Here is a 19,687-nt window from a genome sequence, read left to right as displayed (position 1 = left end):
CAGAATTGATCCCTGTGGAACACCACTAGTTAGGGTCTGCTGGTGGAGGTAGAGTCACCTATTTTGACTGTGTGTGTGTGTTCTATCATTGAGCCAGTTTGCGACCCACCTGACATTATACAGATTGATCTCCAGCTGGGTGTGTTTATCAATGATGCATGAGTGGAGAATAGTGTCAAAGTCCTTGGCCAGGTCCAGGTAAGCGGTATGCATGGATTTGCCATCATCCAGGGCTTTGGTGACTGTCTCAAAGAAGTCCACCAAATTCAAGAGGCAGGATCTCCCTTTAAAGAAGCCAAACTGGGTTGGGTTGAGCATTTGGAGGTCTCTTATATCTTTGTTGATAAGGTCCATGATTATTCCTTCCTTAGCCTTGCAGATTAGGCTGGTCAGAATTATGGGTCTGTAGTTCCCAGGGTCACTGGAGGAGCCTCCTTTATGTAACAGGATGACGGTTGCTGTTTTCCATTCAGCAGGTACAAAACCAGTACTTAAACTGTAGTTAGAAAGAGTACAGAGCAGTGCACCTAGTTCCTGTTTTAATCCATTTAGAATGCAGTCTGGCATATTATCAAGTCCCATAGAAGCATTAATTTTGGCTTTGGAGAGAGCGTTTACGGCCTGCTGCTTAGAGATGCTAGGTGGATGGCAGGTGGTAGGGATGCTTTTGGGGGATATGAGGTGGGAACAGGGTGGAGAAGTTTTCATTGAACCCGTCAGCTAGCAGGTTGTCTTATTTCAACGGGTTCAGTAAATGTGGTGCCATTAAGAACCAGTTCTGTGCAGATCTGGGTTTTTCCTTTAAGGTTTCTGACTTAGCTAAAGAAGGCCTTATGGTTGTCCTTAGCGATGGAGGCTAATTTGGATTCATAGTTAGCTTTAGAGTGCCTTACGAGGTGTCTTATTTGCTTGTTTAAGCCAAGGAGGGAATGCTTCCAGTTCAGAGACCATTCCTTCCCTGCACTTGGACAGCAATTTCTTTCTTTTATTGTATGACCTGTTAAGGTCAAGGATCCATCCTTGGACCCCTACTCTTCTCTGTTTACACCAATAATCTAGCCACTGCCACCAAACATGGCACACTCATACAATACGCAGATGACTCAACCATCATCTGCTCAGCCCAGTCCCTACCCAAACTGCAAAAAGTCACACAGGAAGCCTTTTCCTCTGTTGAGACATGGTTATCCGATGCCCAATTAATACTCAACCCAAACAAAACTAAACTACTCATCTTCCAACCCACCAAACATACTCAAAACAACTCTCACTCTAACATCACAGCAAAAGACAACACCACTATATAACCAACTGAACACACCAAATTGCTAGGAGTGGAAATAGACAATAAACTAAAATTTGACATTCAGATATCCATGACCATAAAAAAAGTCCACAAAAACTAGGAGCGTCATACAGAAATAAGCAAATTCTCACCAAAGCAGCAAAGATTTCAATAGCAAATTCCCACCTTATCTCCACCCTACTTTATGCCTCTCCAATATATACCAACCTAAGGCAATGTGATCTATGCAAGCTAGAGACCTGCTACAACAAAATTGCCAAATTCGCCACAGGAGCATCCTACCGTAGTCACCACTCTCTCTCAAGTGCTGAACTGGGCTAGCTTGAACTCCCTCACCTCCTTCAGTGGTATCAACTCTCACTCGCCCACAAACTAGTAAACCATCTACTAAATGTCCCATCCCTCCAGAATCTACTCCAACCTTATCGCACCACCAGACCACTAAGATCAGCAACAAAAATCACTTGCAGATCACTAAAGCCAATAACTCTGCTGGCGAAGCACTATTCTCTTGCGCCATAGCTAAATTATGGAACTCACTCCCACCCACAGTTACCTCCGTACCATCATGCACCCACTTCAAAACTTTACTAAAAGTGCACCTAAAAACATGCTGGCTATGCCCTTGCAACTCCCACTCTAATATCATCCACCCCATCCAACCACTACCTTTCTTTCCACTCCACTAACTACCTTGATTATAGCAAGCTCAGATGCTCATAAGCCTAGTACTTATTATACAGCAGGAACTTCTCATTGTAACATTTCTTAATGTCTGTTATGTACTTCACAGGTAAAGATTCTAGTTGTCTACTGATGTACTATGTTCTTCATCTGTAAATATGTTGTAAGTAATTGCTATGTTAAATTGTTAATCGCTATGTAATCCAATGTAACTACTGTCTTTTTATTTTACTGTGGAGCTTTTCTCCCCGGGCCTCCGCTGTAAATGGACCTACTTCCAGTCGGACACTCCCGGTCAACAAATTTAAATAAATAAATAAAATAAATAATGGCAGATGTCCACCAAGCAGGCTTGTTCTTTCTTGAGGATTTTGTTTTGGTCCTGTCAGATACAGCTGAGTAAATACATTTGTATAGTTGCTTATAGAAGGCATTGGTGTAAATACCAGTATAGGTGTTCATGAGATCCGTGAGGGCAGGGGCTATGAAGCTATTAATGCCATCACGTATAAGGTTGCAGTTGGCTTTGGAGAACTTTTTTAGTCTAGTTGCTGCTAATAGGAGGTCAGATGTTATTATTAATTCTAATGAGACTGATTAGACCTCACAGGGAGGGCTGCACACTTGGGGGTGGTTCAACGATCACCCATGTTGGTGAGCACAGATCCAGAGTGTTTGGGCCCCTTGTGGGGGTGTCAACCAACTGATCCAGGGCATTGGAGTTGATGAATTCCAAGAACCTTTTGGACAACTGTGTTAGAACACATATAACTTACCCAGTCTATGGATGGGCAGTTAGTCACCTAAAACCAGGGTGTTTGGTTGTATCTTGAACGATTCAAGTAAATCCAAGTATGCAGTATGGGTATCCTGGTTCATGCAGGGGGTCCTATAACTAGCAGTAACTTGGAGAGAGACCTTACCTACAGTCAATTGGACCTAGATTAGTTCAAGTGAATCGTTTTTTTTAACCAATCTAGAGGTGTATTTATCTTTTATGAATATTGATACTCCACCTCCTTTAGTTCTCACACTTTGTTTGTGTTCTGAATGTGTGGAAGGCATTATAACCAGTATGGCCAGGCTGCTTTGCATGGCCTTAAACCAAGTCTCTGTGACTGCACATATGTCAGCATTTTCTAAGGTGAGGGGTGCTTCCAGTGAATGCACTTTTATGTTTAGACTTCTAGTGTTTACCAGCATAACCTTGAGGTTGCTTTTTGAAGATATTTTTATGTTGGGAATTTTGTTGTTGTGACATTGCCTAAAAAAGGCACTATGGGGGAGGCAAAAGTCTTATTAGCCAGTAGCCAAAATCCCAGAGGTGACAGATGACCATCTTTGGCAAAGCAGCATTGTCTCTCTACCATGTCATCCCAGGCTGACAGGTACTGGATCCCCATAGAATGACACCAGAAACTAAGCAAATTTTTGAAGTTGATCTTTTTTTGTTTATACTGTGGTATCATCTTAGGTGAGGGTCGTATGCTGCTCAAGGCTAGGGACATAACCTCATGAGACACATATTCAGAGAGCTCAGTCATGTCTCTCTTCATATAGTGCAGTGAGGTACATCTCAAGTCATTCACACCGACATGAACTATGATGTAGTCATAACAGTACAGGTTGTGGAGAGACTTGAATGCGTGTGTGATATGGCGGATCCTGGCACCCGATAGACAGCTGACTGCATCCTTCTCCTTGTCCAGCCTAGTGAGTGGGACATCTTTGTGTCTCACTGTGGAGTCGCCTGTGACAAAAAAATTTGGTTTAGATGTGCTTTGCCTTAGGGCTTGTTTAGTGAGACACTTGTGTTGTGGATGTTCATCGTGTATTTCACTGTTGCAGTCATTACACTTGGGTTATTCTGCTGGCAGGCTACCCGCAGTCAGCCTGAATTCCAAAGTCCTGGTCCGGTGTCGGTTGCTGTCGCTTCTTCCCTGACGTCATTGCACCAGGGGTATAAAAGATGCAGCCAACGCCATTTTCTTCAGTCTTTCTTGCCGTGCGGTGCCCGAAGCAAAAGCAGTTCGCAAGTGCTGGTCGGCCGACTCCTGAGATTTTCAAAATCGAATTTTAGATCCAAAGTCTTCATTAAAGCTAAATACCCCGTTGGGGAAACTTTTTTCTTGCTCCAGACCGATGTCAGAAAAAGTTAACAATTGTATTTCTTGTGGGAAGCAAGTACCTCATAAGGATTTTCACTCTTACTGTATTCCTTGCCTAGGCCCTGATCACAACGTTGCTAGCTGTCGGTTTTGTGCTAGATTTAACCAATGCACTATTAAGCGTCGGTACAATTTTGCCTTTCATTACTTTGGCTGAAGATTCAATTATATAATGCCGTCGTAACAACCAATGGCCGGAGTTTATAAAAAGCGCAAGGAAAAGAAAAAGGACAGGCATCCGAGGTCCAAAACCGACGAGGCTTCCGCTAAGCCAGTCGCCGGTTCTCAGTGAGGCACTTTCGCAGCCCCTGATGCCCGCTACCTCAGAGCCACAGGCTGCTGCCGATTCCCATGTGGAGCCAGCTAGGCCTCTGGATACTCAAGGTATTGGACACTCTGAAATGATTCCCTTAGATGGGTCTGGAGCCGCTGAGCAGGCATCGGCTTCTGAGGGTGTTTTCAGACCTACACAGTTATATGTAAAACCTACCTCAGCTTCCAAAACAAAGACTAAAGCAACTCTAAAGACAAAGAAACAAGTACAGCATTCTCCTGGACAGACTTCCATGCCTAAAAAAACAGATGCTCAAAATGGCCGAAGACCTAATCACCTTAATCAGGGGCTCCCATCCCCCTCCTGATAAGAGGCCTAGGCAGGAGACAGAATATGAATCTTCAGGTCAGGTTTCCATTTCCTCTGACTCCTCTTCGGAGCAGGAATACTCTCTTCCTCCCTATGAGGATTCTGATGCTGAAGAATCTATTCCTTCAGCCTCTCCTCCTGAGGATTTTTCTTTTGGGGAAACCCTGCATACCATGAGGGAGCACTTCCACTGGGAGAGCCAAGACTACTCAGAATCAAAGTAAAGGCTTAAAGATTTTCTTTTACTGCCTCAGCACAGGCCTCTTGCTATTCCCCCTGTGTTAGACATTGTAGATGATGTATTTTCAGAGTCCGGCCTTTCTCCTGACTCTTTGCCCCCTGCCCCTGCCCCTGTAAAACCAGACTCACATAAATGTCTTTATAAAAACCCTTCTGCTGATCCAGAAACTGTTTCTCAGGGTCCCAAAGGGGTCAAGGCTTCCACTGCAAAAAACCCTATCCCCTATGACAGGGATTCTAGGGCACTAGACAGATGGGGGAAAAAGTTTACACTTCTGCTACTTTGGCTGGGAGGGCTTTAAATTGTCAATTTCATATGCTTAAATATCAGCAATACTTAATGTCACTGCTAAAACAGAAAATGTTAGCAAATACTGATTCTGCAGAAAATAAGGAAATGCAGGATTTATTGCATGCAACTGAACAAGTGGGAAAGCATGCATTGCAATGTGGTTTTGATCCTCTAGAGGCCTCTTGCAGGGCCGCAGTTACGGGGTCTGTCATTAGGAGGCATGCTTGGTTAAAGGAACAGATGCTACCTGATCATGTTAAGGCAAAATTACTAGATGCTCCATTACAGCATGATACTTTATTTGGTGTTAGAGGAGGTGTTGAAGAAAATGGAGGACGAAGCGAAATCTATGCAAACAGTAAAGGATTTCTTACAGGTACAGCCACCCAGATTTAGCAGGAACTGGCCTACAAAGAATTGGTCCTTTCCAGTGTCAGACAAACCACAAAGAGGCAGATACAGATGCCCTAGAGGCAGATCCCAGCCCCAGAGCTCATACAGACGTAAACAGTGGGGCGCTTCTACCTCCAAAAGCGGATAAGACAAATCACAGCCATACAGGAAACAGTCCCAATAACTTTCCTCTGCCAGCACCAAGCACTTATCTTTTGGCATTCCCATTAGGGGGAAAACTAGCACTTTTATCTCAAAACTGGCACATGATCACCCAGGACAAATGGGTCTTGAATATAGTATCCCAGTGCTACAGGTTCCACTTTCACACACTGCCAAGGGCAAAAGGTATGCCAGACCTGCCACACAATCAATGGGCAGAGGCACAAAAGCAAGTTTCATCCCTCATGGACATGAGGGCCATTCCGCGAGTATCACAGCAAGAGCAGGGACAAGGATTTTACTCAAGACTTTTCTTGGTACCCAGAAAGGACAAAGGCTGGAGACCAATACTGGACCTGTCTATTCTAAACACATTTCTGGACGTCCCAAAATTCAAAATGTTGACTTTGCAGCAGCTTCTGCCCATGCTGGGCAAGAAGGCTTGGCTTGTAACTTTGGACCTAAAAGAGGCATACCTGCATGTACCAATCAGACAATCTTGCAGAAGATACCTCAGATTCACAGCTGGCTCAATGCACTACCAATTCTCTGCACTGCCCTTTGGCTTATCTACTGTGCCCAGGGTATTCACAAAATGCCTGGCACCAGTAATTGCATATTGCAGACAAAGAGGAATTCAAATATATCCTTACTTGGACGATTGCCTTATTCAAGCAGAGAACAAGGACATTCTACTAGAGCACCTCGCATTTGTAAAAAGATTATTGATTTGCCTAGGGTACACAGTAAACGAAAAGAAATCAAAATTGGTACCCTCTCAAGAGATAATATTCCTGGGTGCAAGCTTAAATACAACTGCCCAGATGGCTTATCTCATGCCAGACAAACAAAGGCAACTGACTTCTCACTTCACAATGTTGGCAACAAAGACCCAGTTATCTGCAAGAAAAATTCTGCAGGCCTTGGGCTTCATGGCATCCTGCATTCTGCTAATTCCATATGCCAGGCTGCATATGAGGAAACTACAATGGTATCTAAAAAGCGTTTGGACTCAACATTTCCACAGCCTGGAAACATTGATTACCCTCATTCCTTGCCTTCAACAGGAGTTTCGATGGTGGGCACAGACCTGTCACCTCAACAAGGGACAGCCATTCAACCTACCCACTGCCAAGCAGTCAATAACAACAGATGCTTCAGATTATGCCTGGGGGGCCCACATGGCAGGAAAATGTATACAGGGCACATGGCTCTCAAGCCAAATGCATCTTCATATCAATCAAAAAGAGATGCTAGCTGTTCATAATGCCCTGACAGCTTTCAAGGACCTTCTTCATCCAGGACAACTACTAATAAGGACGGACAATACTACAGTCATGTGGTACATAAACAAGCAGGGAGGCACACATTCCTACCCCCTCTGCAGACAAGCCATGACTCTGTGGGACACAGCATTGACTTATCAAGTACATCTGCAAGCACAATTCCTGCCAGGAAAGAAAACTACTCTGGCAGACGAACTACGCAGAAACATTACGGATCCCCACGAGTGGAAACTGGATCCACAAGTCTTCAGCATGATAACAAAGAAATGGGGATGCCCAGACATAGATCTTTTTGCCTCCCCTCACAACTGCCAACTACAGAGATTCTGCACAAGGACTGATCACAAGCAAGCATGGAAAGTGGATGCTCTATCATTCAGTTGGAAAACCCTAACAGTATATGCCTTTCCTCCTCTGCCTCTCCTTCCCAAGGTACTCCTAAAGGTCAGACAAGAAAAGACAAAAATGATTCTGATTGCCCCAGACTGGCCACGACAGCACTGGTACCCAGTCCTAAAGAGCTTGTCTCAAGGCCCAGCTTGCACATTGCCTCTAATTCCTCACTTACTGACCCAACGAAACAATCAGATCCTGCACAGCAACTCAGGACCCTAAATCTGGCAGCATGGCGAATAATGTATCCATTCAGAACACACCTCTCCCTAAAGTAGTGATGATGTTATTTTGGAGGCCAGGAGGCCAAGTACCAGAAAATCTTATGCAGAAAAATGGAAGAGATTCTATGCTTGGAACCAGGCACAAGGAATTGACACGCTTGTACCAAATATTCCTCAGATTTTACAATGCCTAACTGAGATGCTGGACAAAGGCCTATCCTTCTCATCAATTAAAATCCATGCCTCTGCCATTTCAGCTCAGTACAATACGGAACCAACTGTTTTTTCTCATCCATTGCTAAGGCAGTACCTTAGAGTGGCCAAAAACATAAGACCTCCAAGGAGAGCACAAATACCTGCATGGGACCTCAGTTATGTCTTGGAGAAACTCACACTGCCACCTTTTGAGCCAGCCAATACAGCTGAAATAAAGTTCTTATCTTGGAAAACAACTCTACTCCTAGCAATAACCTCTGCAAGATGAGTCTCAGAGTTACAGGCTCTTATGGCTGTGGAACCTTTTATCACTTTCCATCCAGACAGGGTTTCTCTGAGAACAAACCCGACATTCATGCCTAAGGTAGTGTCCTGTGTGGCCCTTAACCAAACCATTAATTTGCCTACTTTTTATCCAAACCCACAGAATAAGGGTGAGAGACTCCTGCATTCTTTGGACACACACAGACAACTACGTTTCTACTTGGACAGAACTAAAGCTTTCAGAAAGACTGAGCAACTTTTAGTGGCATATGCTGCAGGATCACAAGGAAAGCCTATCTCTAAGCAGACTGTTTTGAAATGGATAGGCCACTGCATTCGATTCTGTTACTCACAACATGGCAAATCAATTCCTAAGGGCATTAGGCCACATTCTACCAGAGCAGCAGCCACTTCAGCAGCCTTCCTCAGAGGGGTACCAACCAAAGACATTTTAGAGGCTGCAACTTGGAGTTCAGTGCACACTTTCACCAAGCACTACCATTTACCTCTCTACTCTAAATCCAGAGCAGGCTTTGCCACTGCAGTTTTGCAGGGCCTTATAGCCTCTCCTAATCCTGTTTAGACACAGCCACCCTACCTCAGCTTTGGGATTCAACCCAAGTGTAATGACTGCAACAGTGAAACACGATGAACATAGTACAGTTGTGTACCTACCATAAATGTAGATGTTTGAGTGTATTCACTGTTGCAATCCAGGTTACCCGCCCACCATCCCCCTTTTTCTTTGCTGGGGCTTATCTGTACTTCTCTATCCTATACAACCTAGGTAGTGTATTTGCTTGTAGATGAAGGAAATGTTTATGTTATTGCATGCATGCTTATTGGCATAAATTTTTAGCCTACCAATTTGGGGGCACCTGACATCTGGGGCAAGAAAAACTGAAGAAACTGGTGTTGGCTGCATCTTTTATACCCCTGGCGCACTGACGTCAGGAAGAAGCGACAGCAACCGACGCCGGACCAGGACTTTGGAATTCAGGCCGACTGCGGGTAGTCTGCCAGCAGGATAAACCTAAGTGTAATGACTGCAACAATGAATACACTCAAACATCTACATTTATGGTAGGTACACAACTGTACATTTTGTGTGTATTGAGTGCTGTAGTTACTGTATTAGGGTGTAGCATGTTTGTATTTCGGAGGTCTCTGGTGTTTAGGTAAATTTCTGGTGAATACCTCCACTTATGATGTTTTATGTGTTGAGAGAGTGGTTTGTGCAGGAGGGTGTAGTATGTGGGCTGACAATTCTTTTCAGTGTCCCTGTTCTGTGAATGAGGGAGCAAAGATTCCAAATTCTTAGTGTATATGCATCCCTCACAAATTGAGCTTGAGTGGTTTAGAAGTAGTGGGTTGTCAGTGTACATGAGGCAATTCCTACAGTGCCTCAGGATACCTATGTCAATCAGACTGGTGGGAGAAACGGAAGAGAACTGATCATCCATAATAGTAGGTGTAAATTTGCTTACTTTAATGAGGAAGGGTGTGGTTTAGTTGGGGTCTTAATGCTGGGTCTGTACTGTTGGGGCTGTCAAGGAGTACGAGACTATTAAGGAGTAGGAGATTTCAGTTCAAGTGGCAAATGCTTTAGAAATCTCAGTTGAGGTGCTGTCCGTGCAGCTAATTGCAAATAAGGGACTCCTCAGTTGGAGCACGGACGCCTTATACCGCCAATGGTTACCTCCATTGCGCAGTGCTGCACAAAGATACGCTATGCGCAGATACCTTGGATTGGTCAGTTGAAGATAGTACAGCAGTGGCTAGTCGCCAAACTCTGTGGAGTTGTGTTATAACAGGAGCAAATTTGCATAAAAGCAGGGCTTATGTAGCAACTGTGAGAACCCTTTTTTAAAACAAATTAAGCAGTTTTCAGAAATACTTTGGACATTTACTCCAGTGTGGCTGTTCTTCGTTTTTGGACCCATCCTTGTTCCTGAGTGGTATCTTGTTTTCAGTGTTTCCTTGTGTTTTGGTTCTACAGTTTTGTTTCTGTATCTGGACGATTGGCTCCTTACCACCCCCACCAAGCATCATCTGGTAAAAACCCTGCAGTACACTCTTTCCCTGGCGAAACTTTTGGAGATAACGATGAACTGGGAGAAATCCAACCTTGCTCCAGTCCAGAACATAGAATTCATTGGAGCAGTCTTCGACACACACTCTTATCTGGTGTCGCTCACAGACTTCAGAGATTGAGGCTCCAACTCCAGGGGATACTCTGTCAAATCAAACTCTCAGCGAGAGAGGTTATTCAGAGTTTAGGATCCATGGCAGCTGCCATACCAATAGTGCCTCTTGCGAAGCTGCAAATGCAATTACACCACTGGCTTCTACTCTCTCAATGGTTTCCAAATTACCATCCTCTATGTTTTCAAATCCAGATAACCAATTCTTGCAAGCAGGACTTTCTCTGGTGGATGAGGCCAGACTCAGAACTTTGGAGCGGTCCATTCCAGCACCCTCAACCCAAAGCCATTGTGACCACAGATGCTTCCCTGATAGGGTGGGGGCCATTATCAGGCAAAGACAGTCCAAGGCACATGGTCCACATTGGAGGCCGACCTGCATATCAACGTTCTAGAGCTGAGAGTGGTGCTGTTAGCATTGCAAGCATTCCAACCTGTTCTTCCTTCTGGAATGACTGCAATTCAGTCAGACAACATGTCAGTAGTCTGGTATATCAACAAGGAGGAACCAAGTCCTATCCCCTGTGTCGAGAGTTCTTGAGAATGTGGCACTGGGTGATAGCTTCTAACTGCTTTCGGATAGCAATGCATATCCCAGGGATTTCCAACGTGATTGCAGATAAGTTGAGCAGATGTATTCTCCTGCCTCACGAGTGGCCCTCAGTCCCAACATAGAGGCAGAAATTTTCAGCCATTGTGGTCAGCCGCGATGCAGCCTGTTCGCCTCCCCATCAAACAACAAATGCAGTAGCTATTTTCTCCTATTCCCCCCAAAGGGGAAGTCCCCGAGGAATACTCTGATTCACGATTGGTCCACGGAACTGCTATATGCCTTATCCCTCCATTCCTCTGACACCCCAATTAATAAAGAAAGCTATTCAGTTGAAATGCAAATTGATCCCCTTAGCCCCCTTTTTGCCTCAACGGGTGTGGTTCCCCTTCCTTTGGCCTCATCTGTTATGTTGATCGTGGGTTCTGGACCCTCTTCCAGACCTAATTTCTCACCCCCAAGGGTTGAGTCACTCTAACCTATTCAGTCTGAAGCTGACAGTTTGGTTTCTCCACTTCCGTTGATCGCCAGGCAGGATGACCTCACCTGTTCGTGACATCATTCTGGCCTCTCATAAACCATCCACCAGAATGCTTTATTTAGACAAATGGAAAAGGTTCTCTTTTTGGTCAAAGGAAAAGGTGCTAGATCCGTACTCGGCTCCAGTCACAGCAGTTTTACAATACCTATTTAAATTCTTTGAAGATGGAGCCGCAGCTTCCACCATAACAAATACATCTAGCGGCTATTTCAAACTATCATAATGAGTTGGCTGGTTCTCCCCTCATCTCACTTCGGTTATGCAAAACATTTCTCAAAGGGGTCCCTCACATTAGACCCCCAATCAGATAACCTATAGAACCATGGAACCTCACGTTAGTTCTCCAGTCTTTAACTCAACTTCCATTTGAGCCTGCAGTGAAGTATGACCTCATATTCTTGTCGTGGAAATCCCTTTTTTGGTAGCCATCATGTCAGCCAGACGAATTGCTGAGCTTCAGGCATTATGCACCAAAAGGCCCTATCTAGCCTTCCACAAGGACAGAGTATCACTCTGGACAAATCCATCTTTTCTCCCCAAAGTTGTTTCGGACTTTTCCCTCAATCAGTCCATTGATTTGCCAGTATTTTTCCCAAATTTTTCTAATAAAGGGGAATACTGTCTACACTCCCTGGATGTGCACAGACAATTGAGATTTTATTTAGACAGGACCAAAGCAATACGTAAAACTGACCAACTTTTCATTTCCTTCTCTGAACCTAGAATGGGAAACTCTGTCTCCAAGGTCACTTTGTCAAGATGGTTAAGGGACTGCATATGCTAGATTTATTCACTTGCGAAAGAACCTATGCCACGGAATGTTAAAGCCCATTCTATTAAATCTATGGCAACGTCTGTAGCCTTCCACTCCAGAGCTTCTATGGATGATGTCTGTGCAGCAGCCACTTGGGCTAAGCCCCACACTTTATCAGTTATTACAGATTGGATGTGGTCTCCAGAGGGAGAGCTGCCTTCGGCTCAGTGGTGCTCAGGAATGTTCTTCCATAAGGGCCATCCAAGGTTCACGAGGTAGCTGGGGATTCTGTCCCATCAGTGATGAATGGAAAGAAGATTAACAACATCAGATAAAGAAGTTATATCTTACCATAATGTTCCCTCTGTGTTGTTGATCTTCTTTCACTTACCACCCTCCTTCCCCGCCAAAGGCTGCTGGGGGATACTTTGGGCCCAAGTGGTGACTTAGGGCATTTGCGCAGAAATGGCCTCTGCTTTACTAGTACAACATGGGCAAACTCGATCTGAGGTAACAGGGAGAAGAGCATTGTGGGTAGAAGCTTAGCTCGAGAGTTTTTGGCTGGTGAGAGCTTGGTATAGGCAGACTCAGTTCCGAGGGCTCGGAACCGTACCCATCAGTGATGAATGAAAGAAGATCAACAACACAGATGGAACGTTATGGTAATACATAACTTCTTTCTTCGTCTCTTCCCACATATCCGTAGCTGCCACACCAGAATCCTTTTTAAGCCATATTCCTAAGTACTTCATTTTATCATGTCCCCATTATATGGTTACTGTTGAACCAATTTGTTTGTGAGTACATCAATTACAGCTTTTGCCTTTGTTTTGGCTTCACTAATTTTGTATCCCAAAAAGATTTAAAACTGCCTCAGAATGTTCCACAACACTGAAGTGTCCTTTTTCTGGTTTCATCAGTTATAAAATATCATCATCTGCAAACACAGCCAGCTTTTCTTGACTGCCATGCCAATTATATCCCCGAATTTCTAAGTCCCTTCTTTTATTTGCCAATGGTTCTATATATAATGGAAATAACGAAGGGGAAAGAAGACACCTCTGCCTGGTTCCTTTGCTGAAACAGAAATTATGAGAGAGGAAACCACCCATTTTAATTTTTCCTTCTGATCCCTCATATATACTTCTAATCAACCTTATAATTTTTATCAGGGAATGCAGAATGCAAACGTTTCCATTGCTCTGCTCATAAAGTCCCTCCTTACTCTGTCAAATGCTTTCTCTGCATCAAGACCCACAACAACAGTGGTATTTTCTTGCAGTCTGGTTCCCTCTGGATCATCAGTATTCTGTTAATGCTGTCTAATATTTGCCTCCCCTCCACATAACCACGCTGATCCATATCTATGAATTTTGGCATCACCTTTGCCATTCTTTTAGCCATTATAGACATAAACACTTTATAATCATGGTTTAGGATTGAAATGGGCCTAGTATTGGATCTCATGGGTCTTTACCTCCTTTAGATATAAACTCATGCATATTTTCAAGGTATTCTGTTATTTTCCATTTAGCATTCTGCAGTTGCTCCTCTTCCTGTTTTGAGAGATTCCCCCTCTTCTGCAATACTTTAATATTTGTCAGTCCCTCTAAGTAATTCCTGTTACTTCTTAACCATATCGCTCTTTCTTTTATTTCCACCCTATTTTTAAACTCCACTTTCATTTTATACAACTCCCTAGCTATATTTTCAAATGAAAATTCTATCTTCTCAAATAACTAATTTCCATTGCCCATTCCTGCTCTCTTCACTAGATATGTAGGATAGAGCCAGTGTCTCATTTTTTATTTTGTTACCCTGCATTTTTATTTTAGTTATTGGATGCACAGCAAAATTTTCAATTAAATGCACATGTTCCTGTGAAATGTAAGTTTCATCTAGCCTAGCCCGGTTTTTGTACCTCTGGGAATAATATTTAAATTCACTCCGAACTCTTACTACTAAATTCATATCTTTCATACCAAATATTTTCAAAAAATATCTTCAAAAATCTGCCCTCCTGTATTATGTTTTCCCTTACGGGCCCTCCAATTTCATCATCACTGCTGCAAGTCATATTCCAGTCCCTACCTTTAAGTAATATTCCCTGCTGAAAGCTGATTATTTCTCCCAGAATTTTCTTAGGCTCCATTACCGCAGTTTTAGGTGGAATACATGTGTCTCGCAATTAATATAAGTACTCCTCTTTTCCTTTGTCCCGGGTATTCCACTGAATAACTATCCTGAAAGCCTTTCTTTATCAAATTCACATGTTCAGTTCTTTCCAAATGTGTCTCCTGTAGCATAGCTATTTGCACTGTACATTTTTTTAACATAGTTCACTACTCTTTCTTTTTTGTCTATATATTTGTGAGACCATTAACATTTAGGAAAACTGTTTTGTTAGTAGCTCTTACCTCTGTCAAGAGAGCATCTGTGCTACAAACTTTGACGGTGGTTCAACCCTTCCTAGTTTTCTAGATAGAGGTTTTCTCGTAGAACCAGTGCTTCCTTCTTGCCCAAAATGGTTAATGAGTTATCTCTGAACCATTTCTTCAATCTTCATTCATTCTTTGCTTCTCCTCAAAACAGACAGGAAAGACTTCTTTGGATGTGCCTATTTGTTTTGTGTCCTTTCAAGAAAAGAAATTGGGTTTACCAGACTCTAAGCAAACCATTTCATCCTGGATTTCCAGAGCCATTTTTATCTGTTGCTCTTCATGGGAAACAGCTTCCCACTTCCATCAATGCTCATTCTACTCTGGCAGTAACCTTTTCTGGACCATTTTTTCAAGGGTTTGGATGTTAGAGAGATTCTTGAGGCACCTACATGTTCCTCAGTTTACACTTTTTCTAAGCATTAAAAGTTGGATGTGTTTTCTAGAGCCAGAATAGGATTTGCTAAGTCCAGCCTTTAGTGCTTGTTGGACCACACCCTTTCCTTCTTCCATTCTTCTGATCAGCTTCAGTTAGTCATATTGCAACAGTAATCTTGGAATGGCATAGTACATTTGTGAAAGAGCTTACCATAGCAGTACATGTCCTGCTGATCACCGTTGTAATATTACATCTCACTTCCTTTTCCTCCTAGTTGGACTTGTTTTGTTTTTCCTGGCCAAGGTGGATAGTTTCCTTCTCTTTGTAGGACATTGACATATATAATAGTTGCCTCTCCTTCTGCTTAATTTTTTTGGTGTGTGACAAACGTAGGTTCATAGGATGATACTAGGCTACTGGCCTGGAGGCCCTTATAAGCCCACCCAAGAATTTTGCCCATGTTCCCTCAAAGTCAGCACCTGTTTCCCCTGTCCAGCAGGGACACAGGTGGGATCCCAGGGTTATATTTTCTGTTTCCCATTCAGTCATCCAGGTTCCTCTTAAAGAGGGCTAGAGAGGTACTCTGCTTGACATGGAGTGGGAGTCTGTTCCACAGATGGAGGAGTCTTTGGGACACAAATCTATCCCATCAACAAGTTCTGTTAATGTCACAGACCAGGTTAAGGCCTTGCATGCGGCTTGCGTGAGTGGAGTTTGTCTTACGGATATGCAACAACTCCATCAAAGCTGGGTCTGAAAAGGCATTGTATGCCAGACACAGGTCACCTCTGAGCAGTCTGTATGAGACTGAGTAGAGGGACAGGGCTTTTAGCCTGTCTGTATAGGATAGGTGTTTGAGACCCTGGATTTTCCTGGTCAGGAACATCTGTGGTCTCTCCAGCTGCTGCATGTGCTTGGCAAGGTGCATGCCAAAGGGGGCATTGTACTCGTTAATGGGTCTGATATGGGAGGAGTACAGGAATGTTATGACCTCCTTGTTCTTGGATGAAATACCCTTATTTATGAGGTGGGCTATGTAGAAAGATTTCCATACAATGGAGGCAACATGGTGGTCAAAAGTCAGGTTGCTATCAACCTGGGTGCCCAAGTCCTTCACGACTGATTGCATCCTTAGTACATTGTTATTAATGTGATAATTAGTGGGGATGACATTTTCCCCAAAGGGGATAATGATGCATTTCTTGACATTCAGTTTGTGGCCATGCTTCTGACACCAGTCATTAGTTTGGGTAAGGCCCTCTTGGAGGATGTTCACATCACTAGGGGAATTTAAGATAGCGGCCAGCTTGCAGTCATCTGCAGACTTGGTCATATTTCCCTTATGTACCTCCCAGTTTCAGGCTTAGGTCATACTTTGGACATACAATGCGAGAAAGGCATCCAGGCTTTTGTATGCTGACCAGATGCACAGCTGTCCTTAGCAGGAGATCCCATCAGTTAGTATTACCACAGCAGTGATCAGTAGAACATTTATTGTTATGCTAAGTTCTTAGAAATCTGTACTTTTTATGTCATTGACATATTTTACCATCCAGTAATTTGATGGTGATGAAAAAGAAAAAAAAAAAACAAGGCTAAGTAAAACAAGCCCAATCATTGACCCTTGGAGGAATCCAAAATATGCAGTAGTCAGTTCTGAGGTATGACCATGAAGTACAGCCCTTTGCTTCTTACAAATTATCCCTGAGCAAATCCAGTAGACCAAGTGAGAACTGATACCCTGCAAACTGAGACTATTGATTATGACATCCTGTAGTAGGGTATCAAAAGCTTTTCATGGATCTATTGTTTATTACTACTATATCAAATCTGTATTTATAGGCAAATGTGTCAGACATGACAAGGTTAAACAGCCCTATGAAAAACAAAAATCTTTAAAAGCCTCTACTAAGGGAAGAGAGACCTATTTCCATAGTGGAGGTACAACACAGTCCTATAAAATTGAATTTATCAAATAGAGTATTGGAGAAATAATTGAATCAGCCAATAGATGAATAAACTGTCATGAAATATTGACAAATGAAGACACCAACAACTGGCACAAAGCTGTAGAATTTATGCTGCATTTTCATCCAAATTAGAAGGGCTTCTTCACAATAAGTTTCTGTAAAAGTCCTTCTAATGTGGATGAAGGCATTAAATAAATTTTACAATTTGTGCTAGTTGTTGGTGTCTTCGTTCACAAATTATTTGCTGTTTTTGCACCAGGCTTCTAAGTTGTTATTTTTGAAAGTGTCCAGAAATAATGTCAGGTCCCATAGCACTGGTTGGCTTCATCTTTTTAAGGGAAGACAAAACCATCCTTCTTGTAATTATTGGACAAGAAGAAAGACAAAAATGAACAAAAGCTGAATTTAGATAACTGTAGGTAAGTATGGAAGCTAAAAATAAAATATACTATATATCTTATAATCAATAAAGTGTTGGCAGAACAAATATGCCATTTTTTGACTGGAATACTAGTAACCATTCCATCTGATATTAAGGTGGCCAGTATAGAGATGGTTGTTCTCCTGATAATTTACATATTTAAAGAATTTCTTTTTGGTGTCCTTATTTACAGCTAAATGGTGTTCATAGCTTGGTTATATATTAAAATGGCACACTGCAACGTTTGATAAACTTTGCCTGTTTTTTTGGTTACATTAGTTTTGTACCTCTTACAAGGTTTAAATTTACTTTTCTTTTTCTTTATCATTTCCTACTAAAGTTGGACTAGAACTTGTAATTGGACCTTGGTCTTGAATGTTTGTCATGGGAGCAAGCATGTTAATTTCCAGTAGCCGTAATAGTGACCTCAGCCTTGGGGGCTTCCATAGTGGTGTGTCATTGACTAATGAGTTGTAGCCCACTAAGGGGGATCTTTAAGCATTGTACAATGTGCAGGTTTACAGTAAGTGGTAGACTTTTATAATACCTCAATGTTGGATTAAAAGTAGTAGCGATGGCTGTATCAGACTGAAATGAGACAGCATAAATGGCATACTGCTCTTACCGAGCTTGCAGACACTCTCCTCCACTTGTGAGCAAGAACATCACTCACTGTTCTTGAAAGTCATCTTTGTGGTAAATTAACCAAGATTTCACCCTCAAAACGGATTCCTTCTGAAACATCTCTTCAGTCTCATAACTTTCCATTGCTTGGGAATTTGAGTTTGTCTTCATACTGCACATGCACATGCATTACATATATTCAATCAATGTCTTTATGCAGCTTTTACAAGAGAAATTAGTTGAACAGAGTGCATATTAATATGATTTTCCTTCTTCAGGTATTTCTCCACAAACAAGTGACACTTTGCCACTGCCAGATTCAGTGTCATTGCGTCAGAAGGAGAAACATAAGAAGAAACGCAAAGAAAAGCACAAGAACAAAAAAGAACACAAACACAAGAAAGAAAAAAAGGTAGCATTTTATTCTTAGGTATTTGAAAACAAAGTTGAGAACATTTATGTTCATCTTCTGTGCCTTCTTCTCCTATGTACAATTATGTAAGCCTTAGTCCATGTATTTTCCCTTCTTTTTCCTGTTGTAATATTGCTTGTATGTGTGCCATGCATAACATTTTTGTCATTGTTGTATTTGTCTGTGGTTGATTTGCAGAATTTTAGGCCCTACCTAGTGTGGCAGTTAAGTCCTAGCTACCTGTATCATCCTGTGAGGAGAGTCCTCTCACTGTTCATAGATTAGTACTAGGCTAACTGCCCTTGTGAGACATTTTAAACCTAACCAATTATCCCCTGTGAAGTTCAAACCCTGTACCTTGTGTTTGTAAGGCAAACACCTTAACCATTAGGCCACCCTCCTAACCCATTTACCTCATGGAGCCCTCGAGATGAGCACTAGCAATGAGGGCAGTAGCCAGAGGTTGACAGGCCATCATTCTTGGCTAGGTTACATTTTTTTCATGCTTGCACTACACTTCTGTCATTAACCAGCAAACACTGGTCAGTACCTTGCTATGCTGAGCCTAATTGTGGTTCATGATTCCACATACCTGTGCTGCTCAACTAGAGTGAGAACTTTCTTTGACTTGTGTCTCCTTGGCCCCTGTTGCATGGTGCTGCTTTTGAGGGACAGAAACAACTCACCTATCCCAGGGATGAGAGAAGTAGCTTCTGAAGGTCACTGCTATCCGGCTAGGATGCTGCTGAAACGTGGGTTAGCTTGGGCATGATCGGTGCTTTAGGAAGGCCTCCATGAATCAGATCTAGCTGACACCAAGTAACTAAATGAGATATTTAGCAGAAAAGTGATTGTTGCTTATTTCATAACACACTAGTGGCCATCAGATAGTGAATTAATACCTAATGTCAGGGTACTGAATTTATAACTATTTATGTGTGTATTGCATTTTCCATATGTGCATACTTTATTCCAAGGCAGTTGGTGAGCAGTGAGAGGCAGATTGTGCATCAAGTAGTAAGAGACTGATAGTCTGTCATCTGTTTTTATTTATTGATAAGAACACTGAATGGTGCTTATTGACCTTAGAGAAGGAAATATTGGTAGAGAATAACCTACTTGA

At 42.6% G+C, this 19,687-nt stretch overlaps 1 protein-coding gene across 1 annotated transcript in view; it reads left to right on the top strand.

Moving 5' to 3' along the window:
* The window catches only part of GPATCH1 (G-patch domain containing 1), a 780,183-nt gene extending 761,601 nt beyond the window's left edge, over window positions 1-18,582 (top strand). Inside the window, exon 18 of the mRNA XM_044081593.1 lies at window positions 18,431-18,582. Within this exon, the coding sequence (XP_043937528.1) occupies window positions 18,431-18,582 (152 nt within the window). The remainder of the gene's footprint in view (window positions 1-18,430) is intronic.
* The last annotated feature ends 1,105 nt before the right edge of the window (window positions 18,583-19,687 follow it).

This window comes from Protopterus annectens, chromosome 8.part1 (genome assembly GCF_019279795.1).
Source record: "Protopterus annectens isolate FY-2018-M chromosome 8.part1, PAN1.0, whole genome shotgun sequence".
NCBI classification, from domain to species: Eukaryota; Metazoa; Chordata; order Ceratodontiformes; family Protopteridae; genus Protopterus; species Protopterus annectens.
This window is presented reverse-complemented; position numbering and strand designations above follow the sequence as displayed.